Source organism: Pterocles gutturalis, unplaced genomic scaffold (genome assembly GCF_000699245.1).
Source record: "Pterocles gutturalis isolate BGI_N339 unplaced genomic scaffold, ASM69924v1 scaffold13365, whole genome shotgun sequence".
NCBI lineage: Eukaryota > Metazoa > Chordata > Aves > Pterocliformes > Pteroclidae > Pterocles > Pterocles gutturalis.
The window spans coordinates 16,504-33,468 of NW_010143586.1; the positions used below are offsets into that span (position 1 = coordinate 16,504).

The 16,965-nt window shown below is 36.9% G+C and overlaps 1 protein-coding gene across 1 annotated transcript in view; it reads right to left on the reverse strand.

Moving 5' to 3' along the window:
- Positions 1-428: 428 nt before the first annotated feature.
- Positions 429-16,965, reverse strand: part of THADA (thyroid adenoma associated) — a gene marked incomplete at its 3' end in the record, with an annotated part of 34,841 nt that continues 18,304 nt past the window's right edge. Inside the window, exons 21-25 of the mRNA XM_010084799.1 lie at positions 11,932-12,041; positions 5,230-5,362; positions 2,403-2,516; positions 1,163-1,285; positions 429-520 (exon numbers count right to left, since the gene is read on the reverse strand). Coding sequence (XP_010083101.1) covers positions 429-520; positions 1,163-1,285; positions 2,403-2,516; positions 5,230-5,362; positions 11,932-12,041 — 572 coding nt within the window. The remainder of the gene's footprint in view (positions 521-1,162; positions 1,286-2,402; positions 2,517-5,229; positions 5,363-11,931; positions 12,042-16,965) is intronic.

Sequence of the window (16,965 nt, forward strand, 5' to 3'; positions counted from 1 at the left end):
AAGGGAAGAAAAAAAAAAAATCGCAGATCAGTTGGGGTGAGATTACCTCTAAATCTGCTCTACAGATGAGGGAACACACACGTAACCATTGCCCCTCTTCTCCTTCACCCCCACCTCTTTGCTGTCAAGAGCAATAGGGCTAGTTTGTGACCACAAGAGAGACTGGGCATTTGGAAGGGCCGCTGGTACCAAAGCCCCTTGGCAACATCCCCCTTCTGTGAAACTGCACGTGACTACAAATTAACTCTCAGTGCTTAATAGCAGATATTTTTGGCCCTACCACTTATTTCTTGGCTGTAGAGGTTAAGCAAAGCTAGATATTTTTATAACATCGTGACTCAAATACATCCATAAAGCAAGCAACATTTTCAAATTTTTGTTGGCTAAGGTCATGTTTTGCAAACTTACTAGTACCAAGTGAAGCTTACCTATTTTTTTTTGAATTCTCATCCTTCCCTCTTTTAACCCCAAAAATTCTTGTAATCAGAGCACTAAAAAGAAGTGTAGATGAATTTCTTACCTAAAGGAAAAAGAACATGATAGATGTTTTAAAAAACCCTTTGAGATGTAGTAATTTTTTTTTTTTTAATACAGCCCCTAATGGACAGTCAAAAAGCGGAACAGCTGAGTGAAGGACAGAACATGCCTACTGTTCAGAGGTCAGCACACAGAAACAATTCATTCAGAGCATCCTTCCTCTTAATCAAGACGGCACTAATAGAAAGTTCAGATTTTTTGGAGATGTCTATCTTCAATATAACAGACACATACAGATTTCCAGTGGTTCAGAGCATTCACCCTTATCCATATATGAAATACTATTTTTTGTTAAAAAGCAAAGTAACAGTGAGAACGAATGTAAATCCACTCCTTATTAGCTGGGTGCACTGACTCAAAACTTAAGAACCAGATATATTTTTATCCCTACTTTTTGTCAGTATCAGCGCTTCACATGACAGAAAAATGAAATAAAACTAAAAAACATGACCAAAACTGGTTTCTTTTGCAGGTCTACATTATTCTGTATTGTACCTTAAAATATTACACCACATAATATTCCAGAAATCGTGGTACTGCCATTTATACACATGACCAAAGCTTCACTGAATAGCACCGCTCTACATCCTGTTACATGACGAAGCAAAATTAAGAATTAACTTACTGCCCAGACAGGTGACGTAAAACCTAGAATTGCCACTTGTATTCCATCTGCAACATAAGGCATGATGTTTTCACCTAAACGTGTATCCCTAAACAGCGCCCGAAGGATATTTAGAGCATGAACCTGTGAGGGTAGCAAAAATACAAGAAAAATATACATTCATTGGAACATACCTTAAATTTCATGTCTGCTAATTACAGCAATGAACACACAAAAACAATCCATATGCACATTTACACCACTTTATTTCTGTATTAAATACAATAATACCACTACTAAAAAAATATATTAAAACGGTGCAGCAGTAAGCACCGTTAAGAACAATTACAGTTTAAAAATGTATTTCTCTAATAAGTACAGTCCAGGCATCACAAACAAAGGCCATCATTCTTTTTTCCTTAGCTTATCATGGCTGTAAAAATAACTTTCAGAGTTTAGAATCATCTTTTCCAACATTCTTGACATGCTGTAGATACTGTGAGAAAAAATAAACTACAACTCAGAGGAGGACAATATTAAGCTAAAACTGACAGCCAGGCTTGCTTCACCATATGGAGCATCTTCTGATATTTCTCTACTCTCTAAAGGGGAGGGTGGTAATCTCTGTAGCTTCACAGACTTTGACAAGGCTACATAAATTCATACCAGCAGAAGATCTGGCAGAGCCATTAGAACATATTTCTATGTGATGTCAACAAATTATGGCTTGCACTTAAAAACAGAAAGATTAAGTATTTGATAACAACATTTTGAAGAGAAAGATCTTGACTTTAAAATATTTTTTATGCATAACAAATGTATATATATTTTAGAAGTTACTAAGTATGCATAAAATCACTTTCATATGGTATTTTACTGCATACAGTATGATTTATGTAACTCATTTATTTAGATGTAAACAAATGCTTGGTTGTTAATTTCTTTGTAAAAAGGAAATTACTCATCTATTTTTTAGAAATTACTATAGGCAGTGCACTGATTATATCAAGTCAAAATGAGTATGACTGTATGTGATGTACTAGAAAAAAAAATTATGCCCAATCCCTTTTTTTAGTATTTTATGCACTTTAAAATTCCAGTGACTTGATAACCTCTGCACATGCAAACGTGTTTTAAAATCTAGCTACAGATAATGAAAACAAATTATCTTTACTAAAAACACACACAAATTTATTTAACTGTTTAAAGTAATGCAAACATTTTTATGACATTTGCATTCTGATGAGAGATTGTATTGTACCTGTGGAATTACACTTGACGATTCACTCACAGGTGCAGCCAAAGATATCAATTCTTTCATTGTCATTTTCAGCAAATCTGTTTTGCTCTTCTTTGGTTCTGAAGCTAACAAAGCCTACAGAAAGTTACAAACACAAAAAAAAATTTTAAAAAGCAAGAAAAAAAGAAAAAAAATCAGGTATTTCTAGCCATTTTGCTTTACTACCAGCTCAGCTCCATGTTCCTATATTTACCATATTCCAGCCTAGCTTCTGATACCCACACAAAGACTTCAGAAAAATTCACAGAAAGTTTCAGTTTTAACTCTTACTTTTGTTCAAAGCTTCTTAGAATTCAATGTTTCAGTAAGAAAACTTTGCTCATGCACTATCCATCTGCCCAAGAAAATATGCTTGTATACAACAGATAATAATTTAATCACACACCAAAAAAAATTAATAGTATTTATTACAGCAAAAGTATCTGCTATATTATATGTACTTACATTTCCTAGTATGGACGTTCTTTTAGTTTAATAACATACATATTTAAGATGACATAGGCTGGCCAAAGAATAAATCATGGTTTGAAAAGCAGGCTAAAACAAACAGCACATTTTTTAAAGGAGAGAAGAGATGCATCCATCTCCAAATAACAGTCCAATAGGTAGGACATCCAGCTGAGATGAATATACTCCAATTTAATCCTCTAAAATTCAGGATTGGAGTTAAAACAGTCTTTCTCTCTAGTAGCTCCTGTTGAATCCAACTTAGTACAAATGGATAATCATAAATCACTCCTTTCTGATTAAAAAAATGAGCATTCATTCATGTTTCGTGACCCAGTCTGTTCAGCATCAGTGCAAGCAAGATATTTAAGAGCACTTTACATCACATAAGAACAATCAAATGGGTGAACTGCAGACCAAATGAAGTACAGAGGTTAGGCAGAAACCCAGTAGTCACTGTCAGTTTATCAGTACCATTAACAACGGGAGAAACAGAGAGGGAAGGGAAAAAGTATTCATGAAGTACAAAATAGAGGAGAATGAACTGAAGACTAATATTTCATACCCTAAAAACGTTAAAGCTGTAACTAGTATTTTCCCTCAATTTCCTCACCCACTAATTGGAGCTGCACCTTTGTACTATTAGGCAATAATATTTCCATTTTAAATAGATCATTTAAAACTCTCATAACCTTAAAAATTGCATATTATCATTAAAACGTGTTTTAGTAAAGCAAGACTAAGTGTTACAGGAAGCAGATGGCAAAGAGACCACACTGAGTCTTGATTTCATGCATTAATAAAATAACCATATTATAGTACTGTTAGGATAAGCATTACAACTTGTATTTTTATTATCTAAATGCAACATGCTATTTAAGGCTTAATTCATTTTACTGAGTGCTACAGGCACATTCAGAACTACTGCCAAAGAACACTCGTCTCTTTTTACAATGAATTACAATTCAAAAATAGATTATTTCAGACCAATGAGGTTTGGAATGAATATTGGGATTAATTGACTAGACTAAATTCATACTCTTCCAGAGTATGACCTGTTTATCTAAACAGCTATGGCACAGCGCAAGCTTTGCCATATGGGCTCAGTAATGTAGGCCAACTGCAGACGACAACGCGTTTTCTGCAGTGGGATACTGTTGGGCCTGCCTAGTCCTTACATCACACAGTGTAACTTTTTACATGAAAAAATGATTCAAACATGTTTGGTTGTTCACATGCTCAAGATTAACACTAGCTAATACCCACTGTATTAAACCTCTGTGGTGTGAATGGGGAAATCAGAAGTCACGAAATCACCAAATTCATTTTGCAGAAAACTTCCTGATATAAAAGGGAAAGAACGTTAACTACTGAAACTGAAAAGGAAAAACGTATCTAAAACCAATGCTCTTCTTCTGATATCTGCTGCCTAGCACACACACATCTAGCAAAGCCAGGAGCAGGCTGTGACACATAAGAGAGGTCAGACAGAAGCAGGCTGCCTCAACTTTCTCAGGGCAAACTCGGAGTGGAAAACAAGCAAGATGAAGTATTCTGGCAGGGAGAGCTTGCTCGCAGCCGTCCCTCAGACTGCTTGTGACTATACTTCAGCAAGCAGAGAAAGTTACAAAATTTGTATTTAATATTGGACACCTGTCTTAAAAACTGGTTGAAAATTAAAATTATAGAGGTTAATTTAGGGGAAAGCAATCACGGCCACTTTAAGGAGTGAAGGAACGGCAACAGCTTAGTGTAATCTGCAGGACCAACTCTGCAGTGACTGACCACACCAGGACGCAGATAGGCTGCTGCGTACTACTGCGAGGCACTCAGTAGGAGGTACTACTTGGAGCAGAGACAAAACACTGCCAGTCAACAGATCAGCCATCAGTTCTGAACTTGGCAGAAGCTGGAGGCCAGGATGTGTGGAGGTGATGGTAACACGGGGAGCAGGAAGACTGCAGGACCATGGCCCCAGATTGACAGATAAGTCTTCAGGAACCTGCTCATTCATTGCACTCGAGACTGACAGTCAGCACTAGTTTTAATTTATGAGTTTGCAAAGAGTATTGCAGTGGCCACACAGAGCCTCAGCTCAGACTTTTGAAATGCTATTCAAATCTGCCTCAAGCCAACAGAACTGCAGCACTCAACAGCACCAAACATGGTTTAATCACACGGGGCTTCCTTGTTACACAAAGGCAACTGAAGTGTGTATAAAAAGAAGTAACTGACCAAAAGGGGCTGAAGTAAGAAAAATAAATAAATATGTAAGTGTATTCACCAGAAAGGACATTTAAGAAAAAAAAATCAAGTCAGAGGTAATAACATTAGTTGGTACCTGTATGTAGAATGGAATTCCTGCACTACGTCTGGTTGCGCATAGGGTAGACGAAGGATCACAAGATTTGATTTCTTCTAACACACAGCTTAGCCACTGCTCTGGCATCTTGCGCAGACTCTCACTGTTACATCTACATGAAACAAATACATAGGAAACGTGAAACAAATACATACGAAACTAGGAGAGAGTCAAAGAAAGCAATACGCAACCTTAAATATTTCTTTCTGTTTGTGAACTTCTCCAAGCATATACACAGGTATTTTTAAGAAATCAAACCAGAAATTTAAAAAAGGAATTGCACATTTTTCCAATGTTGGTACAAATTACATTAACCTTAATTATTAAGTGCCACTAGGAAAAGATATTTCACTAAACAGAAAACAGGATTCTGTGCTTCAGCAGTGCAACTGTTCTCTTCTGCCAAGAACTATTATCCTGTTCTGGAGAAGAAAATAAAGACATATGCACATCGGTCACTGTGCAGAAAGTGACACTTCACAAATTCATATCTTTGTTGTCACACAGTCACTAATGCATGACCCTTACATTAAATAACATATACAATTATGTTTTTAACCATACAAAACAAAACTGAAGCCCATCACAGTAGGTACGTATTATGTAAATACCCCTGCAAACCTCAGAGCAGTAGAAGGAATTAAAAACAAGACATACTGCTCTTTTTAAAATACTACCTTAGTCAAACTTTTGGTAAAGCATCTAAATAGCTCTCCCATCATCAAATACTCCTCCTCTGCAGTTACAAAACTCAGCATTGCCTGAAAGCAAAGGACTTCCAAGGACAAGGAGAACTCACATCTACTTTAATTGCCAGTGCTGATCAGTTCAATTAAATGTACCATATTCCGTGTGCAAAACCAGATCATTAATCTTATGTCAATGTTGCAAAAGGATCATTCATTGTTACAGAATTTTCTATTAATGGGACATTGTTATTAAAACCTGTCACACTGGTTTGACACGTGATTCAGAATAGAAGAATTAATCACTGTGGGCACTACAACTGCAATTATCTCAACCATGAAGGACTTGCCTTACCTGAAAACATAAACTATAATTAAATTCATGATTAAGTAGCGAGACCTTACAGTAAGACTACAATCAAGTTTTCTGCCTAGGTGACTCAAATAAAGAATTTAAAAGAAAAGCCAAAAGGCAGCAGGTACTGACGTGAAAACCAAAATCTAACACAAGGTCTACATCTACTCTCTCCTTCTATACCCTCCTCTTACTAAAGCAAGCATTTATGTAGTCTAAAAACCTAATACTGAACCACAAATAAGGCGTTAATCTGTAGTGAAACCCTCCTTTCCTTCTTTTAAAAAATAAACAGAAAATAGTAATGCAGAAAACAGAGGTCACAAAAAGTGCCAGAGATGTCAGCAGAACACACAGGAGACTTCTTAACTCTTCAGTGATTCCCTTCAGATTGCCACCACAGGTTTCCTACACTGCTTCCAGACCTCCTCACAATTTTTTAAGGGCAGCACCTCTTCAAAACAGCAGCCAACAGGCGAACCATTAGTCCAGAACAGAAGAGAAAGATGGCTTCACAAGGGGTATCACCCCATACCGCAGCATAAAAAAAAAAAAAGTCACTTCCTGCCCCAAACCTGTGACAGAAGCAATCAAATTAATCTGGAAACTACAGGCAAGTTCCCTTTTCTTTGACTTTTCTCTTTCTATTGCTGATAATTAGCTTCCCCTGTTTACTTGCAGGATGTGTTCCTTTGCTCACTTTCAGGTACAAAACCAGGATGCAATTCTAGGGTTGAGACCACACAAACTTCTCCAGCATCTCCTCCATGGGTCTCTGCAGCTAGACTGCTTCACAGTTCTCTTCAGCCATGTCAACACATACTGCAAAACCTACTACTACTGATCACGTCTGTGGCGGGTCCTACCTCCCCAGCTAAGCAGAATTTAAATGTCTTAGTTTAGTCATGCAAAGAACAGTGCTCATCTCTCCTCAGTATGTTATCTTAGTATTAAAACAAACATCCCCCAAGACATAGTCACATCTGCTGTGGTGCAGAAGAACACCAAGTAAAGCATTACGGAAATATTTAAAAGTTGCTACATAGGACACTGAATATTTAATTCTTAAGAAAACTGAGGAGTTTTCCCCTTTCAGTAGTAGTAGAAAGAGGAGAAATACACTGAAATCCAATCAACTTCAGACTCCCTTAAAAATGTATTGCTTTGATCTTGCCACAAGTAATTCTACCCTGTTCAGTCACCCACCAAGGCACTTTTTTTTTTTTTTTAAGGTGAAAGAGTTATTGCTTTAAAGTTAGAAACATTAGGAGACTATTGACTTTGCAATGGAGATGACTACTCCCTTAAATTTGGCAGCTCCATCTCCTTATGGTCTGGCAAGACGAATATTGTCTTAAGAAGCAGGTGGCCCTAAATTTTAAGAATAATGAAGCTTTACAATGTAAAAATGGTGGTCTCAAGCTCAAATGTCATTTTCCAGAATGAAATAGTAATTATTTTTACCAGATCAAACAAATTGTGTTGATAATTAAAATATAACACAGTAACTTGATACACAAATTACTTACGATGCAGCACAGTGTTTTTCCATAAATTTCTGTCTGTCCACCTGCCGGTTATAACCATTTCATACATGCCCAAAACCCTTTCTGTGGTCAGTACCAACAAGTACAGAAAGCCTGGCAATACAAAGTCAAAGCTAAACCCCACTCCCTAACTCATATAGCTGTATTTTCTCCTATATAAAATTAACGTGTGTTAAGAACAAAGAGTCAATCTTGGATTTGGCCTTCCTGGATGTCAGTGGTTTGTGGCATAAACTTCACATGACTAGAAGCATTTCTACAGGGGTATAGCCAGAATTCGGTGTTTCCAATTGCTGTAATCAGTCCCAATCTGAGGAAAAAGGGGTTTTCTTTCACCGTCTTTCCTCTCTTATTAGACCTGCAATATTATTCTTTTTCACAGAAGTATTATGATTCCTATCCTTTATAAAGCTAGTGTCCAAGCTTCCCCTACCACTTCTCAGAACGAATAAGGAGACAAGAACCCAGCCTTAGAAACACATTACTACTCAAGGTCTAACTCACCCCACAAAAAACCTACTTTTAAGAACAACTCCTCTGAAACTACGAAGTCCTTCCACCTGAATCCTCCTTTTCATAGCAACTGCTCTAAATGAAGCAAAATTTTTGAAGTTATGTAGGTTCATTGAGAAAGGTGCTGTTTTGAGGTTTCTGTAGCAGTTAAGCAGAGCAGAGAAAACCTTGGGTGGCCGTAAGATTTCAGTATCATTACCCTCTCTCTCTCTCTTTCACCAAGCAGGAAAATAAATGGAGGTGAAACATACAGAGTTAAAAATTAACACGTCTTTGAACTGAGCAGTGCCTTAACATTTTATCTTGTACTTCATTATATAGCATACTCCCCAATTCTACAAGTATCACAATATATAAAAAAGAGGTTTCCCCCTAGTTTTCTCTCCTTCATTTTAAACTCTTCCCTTCACATCTGTGATTACATTTTTGATTAAAAGTTAGTGACAATTCTAGTACATTTCACTAGAAAGTCCATCAATGATTTTTACATTTTACAAGTCTTCCCAGCAGACCATAGGGAAGGCAAAGAGTTACAGTTACTTCAGAGCAACAAAACAAATCAGAAGTTGAGTTTACGCGTCTACTCCCAGTTCCACAACAGAAATATTACTGAAGATCAGATGCTGACTAGGCACAGATGAATAATTTCCACTGATACTGGATTAAACATTTGTAAAATCAAAGCAGGGTTTTCTTCATCATTACAGTTTTCCAGAAAATTATATTATATGGTCCTAACTTGTTATATATATGTAAAATTGTGTTCACTGAGTTTATTTAAGCTCTGATTTGAACATCTAAAAAAGTCCAAAACACATTATTCCTAAACAAACACATTACACTGCAAGACATAACTCTTCCCAAACCTTCCCCTTGCATTCTGCAACTTTGTCGAAGCAAGGAACTACAGCCATAGCTACGCAACACCACGATTTTGAGATTTCCAGAAATCTTAATGTTCTATTAGATCTCTCAGGAATGCTTCACTAAATAAAACCAAAACAGACAAAACACCATTGGCAACAGAAAAATTGTTTGTGTATTTTTAAGGATTATAGGATACTCAAGTTTAAAACAGATGCCCAGAGCCTTCCAGGTACTTTCCCTCACCACCATGTTATCAGACCAAATGAGCATTTGTAATTTCTCAGGGCCTATGACAGAAAAATATTTTTAAAAACCAACAACATTCCTTATTTCATTGGTATGAATGTTGCTTGTTTTGCTACTTTATGATTTTCTGAAGGTGCAGTCACAGATAACATTAAGCAGGCACAAGAACAAGAGCATTACACCCCTAGGAGGAATACAAACAGCGAAAAGGAAGAAGGGTAATTGGCATACTTAAAGCAGACTCAGCAATTTACATCCAGATGTCAATTTTAGATCAAATGTAATCAGGTTCATAAGAAATCTCTTTGAAGGAAAGACTTTTCTTTCACCACTAACTCAAACGTGTCTGAATACCATTGCTCTGTCTAGAAAGAGGTCTACCCTTGGTTCTTACAGAGGCTGGTATTTAAGGGCTGTATAGCTAAAAGCGAGCTCAGATGGTAAATTTTCCAGCAGATAGTTTTAAGTAAATGTTTGGCTATAAAAGTGAAGGACCATGTTCAACTAGAGTCTTTCATAAAAGCATAGGAAAAGGATTTAGCACAGTTTCAGCGACAAGATTTTTCACTGGGTCTTGGAGAAATAATGAATGAAGCCTCAAGGATGCTTCTGTAGGTCTTGAGCTCAATTCTGTTCTCCAGAATGTATCATATATTTAAGCTGTACATTCCTATAAGCTGCCCCAGGCAAAGGTTTTCTCCTCCAGTATTGGTGGATGCAAGAATAAATTAATATATTCTGGTACACGCGCTTCAAGACTGTCTGTGAGCCTGGCAGCTACGGAGAGAGGTAGGCCCGTTTGTACTTACCTGCAGAATGGAGCCCGTCTGCTGCTGCAGGGTAAATATAAAGACTCCGGGACAACTGCCTTCGCCAAAAGACTTAACTCACCCGTTTTGGAGAAGAGTCCCAAGATACTCCTCGTGTCCCAGGAGTACCAAACCAAAGAGTCATTGGCTGTTCTGTTATCAGTCTCCTTTCTTCTCTATTTTAAATACGAATATTAGCCTTGAGAACTGTATTTTTCTGGCAAGTATCTTCTTTCATGGAAATAAATCTATTTCCACATATTTCTTGTAAACTGGATTTTCCCAAAGGAATACTTACTCAAAATACTTTAACTTTAAAAATACTAAGCAGTATGCATCATCAAAAAACTGGTTTGGAGAACTTAATTCAGAAGAGGAAAATCACTTAAATATAAGTTTGGGGGTTTTTTTTTTCTTGCTTTTAAAGTAAATAACCAAATGTAAAGTAAGGTTGTGCGATCTCTCAAACTACTCAGACCAATTTAAAATTATGCTAGCACATAAAAGGAAATAATGTACCTTCTACACATCACCAACAGAACCGTGACTTCTAGTCTGACATCACATTGGCATGCAGAATGAAGGCATTAACATGTCAAATACCAATTTCTGTAGCCCTGCTGGTACCTATACACAGCTACCCCATCCCACCAAGACCACGTACCACAGACCAACCCTTCAGTTCTGCTGTGAAAAATGCCCGAGGGGACACACGGTGGAACTGGTCATGCAGCTGTCCTGTACTAAAAACACCAAAACTGTTTCCATTACATTATTTATTTTTACTTAAAAAAAAAAAACAAAAAAACTATCCCCTCTTCCTTCCTCCACACCACCCAAAATTAACAAGAAACAGACCAGTGCCTCAAATTGGCCCACCTGGGGCAAAAGTGCAACACTGGTTACTTAACCTGGCATTGGTGTGAAAATACATATATTTCAAATTGAAAATCTGACTGGCCTTTCCAAAAACTACATTGAGAACACCGCACCTAAACCCACAAAGTCAGTAGAGATTTTGATTTCTCTTATTAGGAACTGGATATAACTACATATCACAAAGAAACATTACCAACACTTGAAATAGGTAACTAAGCATGTAATGGAAATTCCAATGCTCTTGCCCAGACTTCAGGGCAATTCTCCTAATTTACTTCTTCTAGGAAAGTATAAAATTACAAGGGGAAAGAAAGAAAAAAAACTTAAAAAGATTGCATATCACATCTTGTGATGCGTTGCCAGGTAGTCTTCCAAATGTCAGAATACACAACTCAATGACAAGTAATAAAAGTTTCCAGGAAAACATCCTGGCTGAAACAAAAAGTCTGGCATTCATTTTCACAGAGGACTGGGGAAGCGGGGGTGGAAGGAAAGAATTCTACACTCCTGCTTTTCCCAAGAACTTTCGAGAGCTGTTCAGTACACTAGCACAGCAGAAATAGAGAAAAATGCAGTAAGCATTAAATGCCTGTATCGTCTTTCAATGCCTAAGCACCATAAGTATCACAGTCCAAGTCACAGACGTCATGTAACTAATGTCATAATCATGCACACACCAAATTCAGAAAAATATCTGCTTGCACAGCCAGTTTCAGGATTGATGCCACAGTTTGGAAAAACTATTATATTAAAAACATCATAAACTGCCCATCTTCTACCTGGAAAGCATTTCCGTAAGCTGCACAAAGCCAGCGTATGCCAATTCAAATGCACCCCTGTGCCTCGATTGCAGCAGATGATGTTTAAAGTAGTCCCCAATATTTTTAACCTAAAAACAAAACAAAAAAAAAGCTGTTTGAAATTATATATAGATAATTCATTTACATATGCAAGATACTTCTACAATTAAAAGCAGCAGTCCTTCCCCTCGTTGGAAAGGCCACTGGCAAAAGCAAAAAGCCACTATAAGTCCTATCATAAAAAAAGCCACACTTTAGGGATAACAAATATTATAGTAAATTTTTCAGGTTAAAGGGATAGTGATATTTCTTTAAAAAATGGGAAAAAAAATAAAGAACTTAAAATTAGCTATTTGTCCAAGAAGAACACAGGTTTTTAGAAAAGGGACAACTCAGATTTTCAGAGGAAACAAACTTAGAATCCTTCTTGTTTGCCTTCACTCTTACCTGAAATCCCAATGAAAATAAATCTACTGAAATCCTAACAGCAGAAATAAACACCTACAAAAATATTTAGAAAGATAATAAATTCAAACTTCAAAAATTGTGCCAAAGGGAAACAAATCTACCTTAGTTACTTTTAATGCTCTAGGAATCTGCATGATTGACTACTAAAAACAATTTTAAAATGAAAAAGATGTTGCATGTACATAGTAAAAAGAGCTATATTTAGAAGTCTGAGAAAGCTGAATGCTATAACTAGAATTTCACTGATAGTTACTTTCTAGAGCTCTACCAGGATACCAGGTTTTTTAAAGCTGTTTGGAAGCTTACAATTCCACACAATCTCATTCTACAAAAAGACATGCTTCCTTATTTTTTCTCTAATTTCTCATCAACTTTCAAGGTCCAAATCAAACCTCCAACGTAATAATTTTTTTAAAAATTGGAGACTAAGTCTACTTATTGTATCCTGCAGCTAAAACCCACCTAATGTGAAACAAACAATAATTGGAGATATTTGAGCTAAAACAGTTCTTTCTCCAAGTGGATTTTAAGCTAGTTTATGTACCTATAGGGTTCAGCTTTCTAGCCCAAAACCAGGAGGAAGTGCCCTTTTTTCAGAAGGAACTGACCCACAGAGAGAACAACTCTCCAGACATGTAAACAAAACCAAACCACGAAAACCATACACACACGAATCAAATTACTGTCCTGCTCCACCCTTACTTTTTTAGAATAAACCATACAGATCTTTGGGTTTTTTAGGGCGGGGGGAAGGGAGAAAGAAGGGTGTCACATAACTTTCAACTTTACTGTTTATATTTCTGAGCTTTTTGCAACAGCCACATTGCCCTGAAGCTTACTTTAAATTGAACTCTGATAAATTCATTTCCACATGTAAGCTAGATTTTGAAGAAAAAGCACTGCCATAAATCATTTCTCACAAATGACACAGGACTGATTCGGAGGCAAGTGTGTAAGTATGGATTCTTATCCAATAGCATCATGCCATCCAAGAGCATCCAGCTTCCCTCTGCCATAAAATCAATACTTCATATGTCAGGATGGAGAACAAGTTAAGGAATTCACATTCCTCTACAACATCAGAAAGATCTCCAGCAACTGTAAGAAAAGACGACCTTACCACTTTTGCATGCACAGGAAATAACTCCCTGGTTCAGGTTAAAATATATTCAAAGATGGAGTGCACATATCTTAAAATATATTTGATCATCTTGGTCAAAAACCTAGAGACCTAGAGTACGATAGATTAGTCTTACTAATGCAACCATCAGCAATCTACAGGGCCATGCTTGCTGTTGAGAGAGAAATTCTGTACGAGAGATCCCAAAAGTGCTCTGAGAAACAGTTGGTACATTTGTGCCTCCGTATCTTATTTTCATTTCCAATCAATTTTTCCTGGCATATCTTATTTTCCTGACAATTTTCCAATAAGATGCCACTAAAGTAGATGCCTACGTTCCAGAAGGTATTTTTTCAAACCATTAGAAGATGGCTTTAAACCCATGAAGGACTACAAAAGCATCTCAGAAACAACTAGTAGCCAGTGAACTATTGCCAACCATACTGAACTCGAGAGGAGACTTACTACATTAAGATCTGGGGAGACATTGTTTTTTGGTGGGTTTGGGTTTTTTGTTTGTTTGTTTCAAATTGTTCCTCGAAGAGAACAAACTCCAAAGCAGCAATGGGAGCCACACTTTTGTGTGTGGCATCCACCACCACTCTAGGAAGCCTGTTTCAGTGTTTGGCCACCCTCTCGGTAAAGAAATTAATCCTAATGTTCAAACCTCCCCTGGTGCAGCTTTGAACCATTTCCACTTGTCCTATCACTGGATACCCGGCAGAAAAGCTTAGCACCTCCCTCTCCCCTTCCTTAGGAAGCTGTAGAGAGCAATGTGGTCACCCCTCAGCCTCCTGTTCTCTAAACTAGACAAGCACAAAGTCCTTAGCTGCTCCTCGCAGGACATTCCTTCCAGGCCTTTCACCAGCTTTGTTGCCCTCCTCTGGACGCATTCAAAGACCTTATTGAGGGCTGTCAGTACTTGAAAATCTTCTGTATACTTCAATGTTCCACTGCAAGGGCTCAGACCAGCTCTCTTTGACTGTTAGGTTAACACAAGCAGAACCCCTGGCATCAGGACAGTACTGTCTTTACTTCTGTTTCTTTTCACTTCGGTACCAGTTCTGGCAAGCTTATCTCCCAAAATCAACCTAAAACTTCACAGGCAAGATAAAGAAGAGTTTGAGGGTGAACTCAAAGTTTCTCCAGGCTTGGAGCACTGTCTCATGATTTGCAGGTCATATGACAAAATCAACACAGATTCACTTGCGGATTACACGGTGGTTACTAGGCCACGATACTGTTTGTATTGTTCATCTCAACAGGCAAAGCTTTGAGCCTGTCATCTCTGGACTTGAACAGTCAGATCGAGAATGAAATGCAGAATACATATTTGAACAGATTTTTCCAGATGTACCAGACACTTACTATGTCTTTTTTTAAAGGCAAAGCAGCCATTGGAAAATGGCTTAGGCTTGCAGACTGCCAATTCAAATGCAGTATTTTGAGACTCCTCTATACACCCATCTCCAGATCAAGGAGACAAAGATGTTAGTAAGTGCACATAGTGGCATTCAAATGCCATGCAAACCCAATCTCTTACTCAAAAGACAAGGAAAGTGCAAACATGATATTGTCCCAACTTTTATTAACAAAAAAAAAAGTACCAAGCAAGAGCTGCCTCTCTGCCAACTTCTCCTACACAGGTACACACCACAACCGACAGCATTAACATCTAGGAAGAGGAATCAAAAATCTTCTACTAAGAAGTACAATTCCATTGTGCCATTTCTTAATGTGGACCAGCACCAAAGGACATTGTCTTTTCATTTACATGCTCAATTAAAAAAAAGGGACAAAAATAATCAAATTACAACGTGCAAATTCAACACTATGATCTTTTGTGTGAATAAATAATGACAGTAACACTGATCCCTAAAGGTACAATTTAACACAGTTACTGGCATAGGCATGAAACAAGCAGCAAGACAAGGAAGGCTTTGCAACAGGATGACACAAAAAGGCAAAGTGGTGCTACCAGATTTTTCTCAACAGTTGCTTAGCCCTGAATCAAGGCAATATGATCACAGCTTCTCTTAAGTTTTCACCTCTGTTCTTAAACATCTTTCAATACTTTCAGAATAAAGAAAGGGAATGGGCAACTTTAAGGGAAAGCTCTACAAACATAAGATACCAAAATCCAATTCTCTTCTTTCTCAGTACTGCAAAGTGGTCTATAAAAGTCTGAAGCAGTTCTGGTATTGATGCTTCTAGTAATTTTGGATGAAATCCTCTCTTTTTTTTTTTTTTTTCCCTAAAATAGGGTAATGGCAGTTACAAAAAGTGCAGAGAAAATACCCATGTTTTTTTCCCATAATATTTGTTATATATTCAGCAAAGTTGTATTTCCTCGTGTATTTCCCAACAAGCCTGAGGAAAATCAGGATTTTAAACTAACTTCTCATTAATTTAAATTCTTCAAATTAGCATGCAGATATTCTGTTTTACAGGAAGACATCAGAAGCATAAAGAATCTAGAAAGGCATCTATAAGAGAAGAAGATATGTTGCTTAATAATATAGCATTTCTGAAAAGGAAACTACTAATGTCTGCTTTCTAAATAAAGACAGAGATTTGAGCTGACTCATTCTAAAATATCAATTCCTTTTTTGACTTGGAGCAGATTAAGGAACATAATGGTGGAAACACGTATCTGTTCTCTCATCTACCTCCCAGACTTCTGCAACAATACAAGCATAACTGTCAACCAGATGAAAACATGAAGGCTAGAGACAATTCAAGAATAAAGATACTAACACTATTTTCATGGCACCACAACATTAGATAACATAAGAAATAAGATCTGCAGTACAATTATTTCTTTTATGATAGAAAGTTTAACATTTAAGGAAAAACTAAATAAATACTTTCTCTTAGAAAGAAAAAGAGGTTAAAAAGTAGTGTGTCTTGCATACTTCAATCCTCCATGTAGAGACTGGTTTTGTTGAAACCATATGGAAATGAAAAGGTCATCAATTAAAAACAGAAATTTAATAAATACAAAATATTTCCCAAATAAATGCCTGTGGTAATCTAATTTCTTGTAAACACTGCACTCAACATTCTACAAGAGACCCAGATGGCGTATTAACATTTCTGATCTCTTAAAAAAAAACAAATTTAGAGTCACATTACATACAAATTTTTCATAATTCAGTCTCCTATGTAGGACAAGACAACAACTAGTCAGCATGTCTGATTTTCAGTATTGACTACGAAGTTCAATTAGGGGAAGCGTTTTAAGCAAAACCCAACATCTAAAGTTCAAAATGAAACACGACACTTTTAATAGAAGTTACTTTAGAAGATTTTTAGCATTTTTAGCATCATAAAATTAATAGAGTTATTAATGCCTAATACATACCAATACATGTATATACATAAAAAGAGGTGCACTGGTATCCCTAAACACAGCATACATCTTA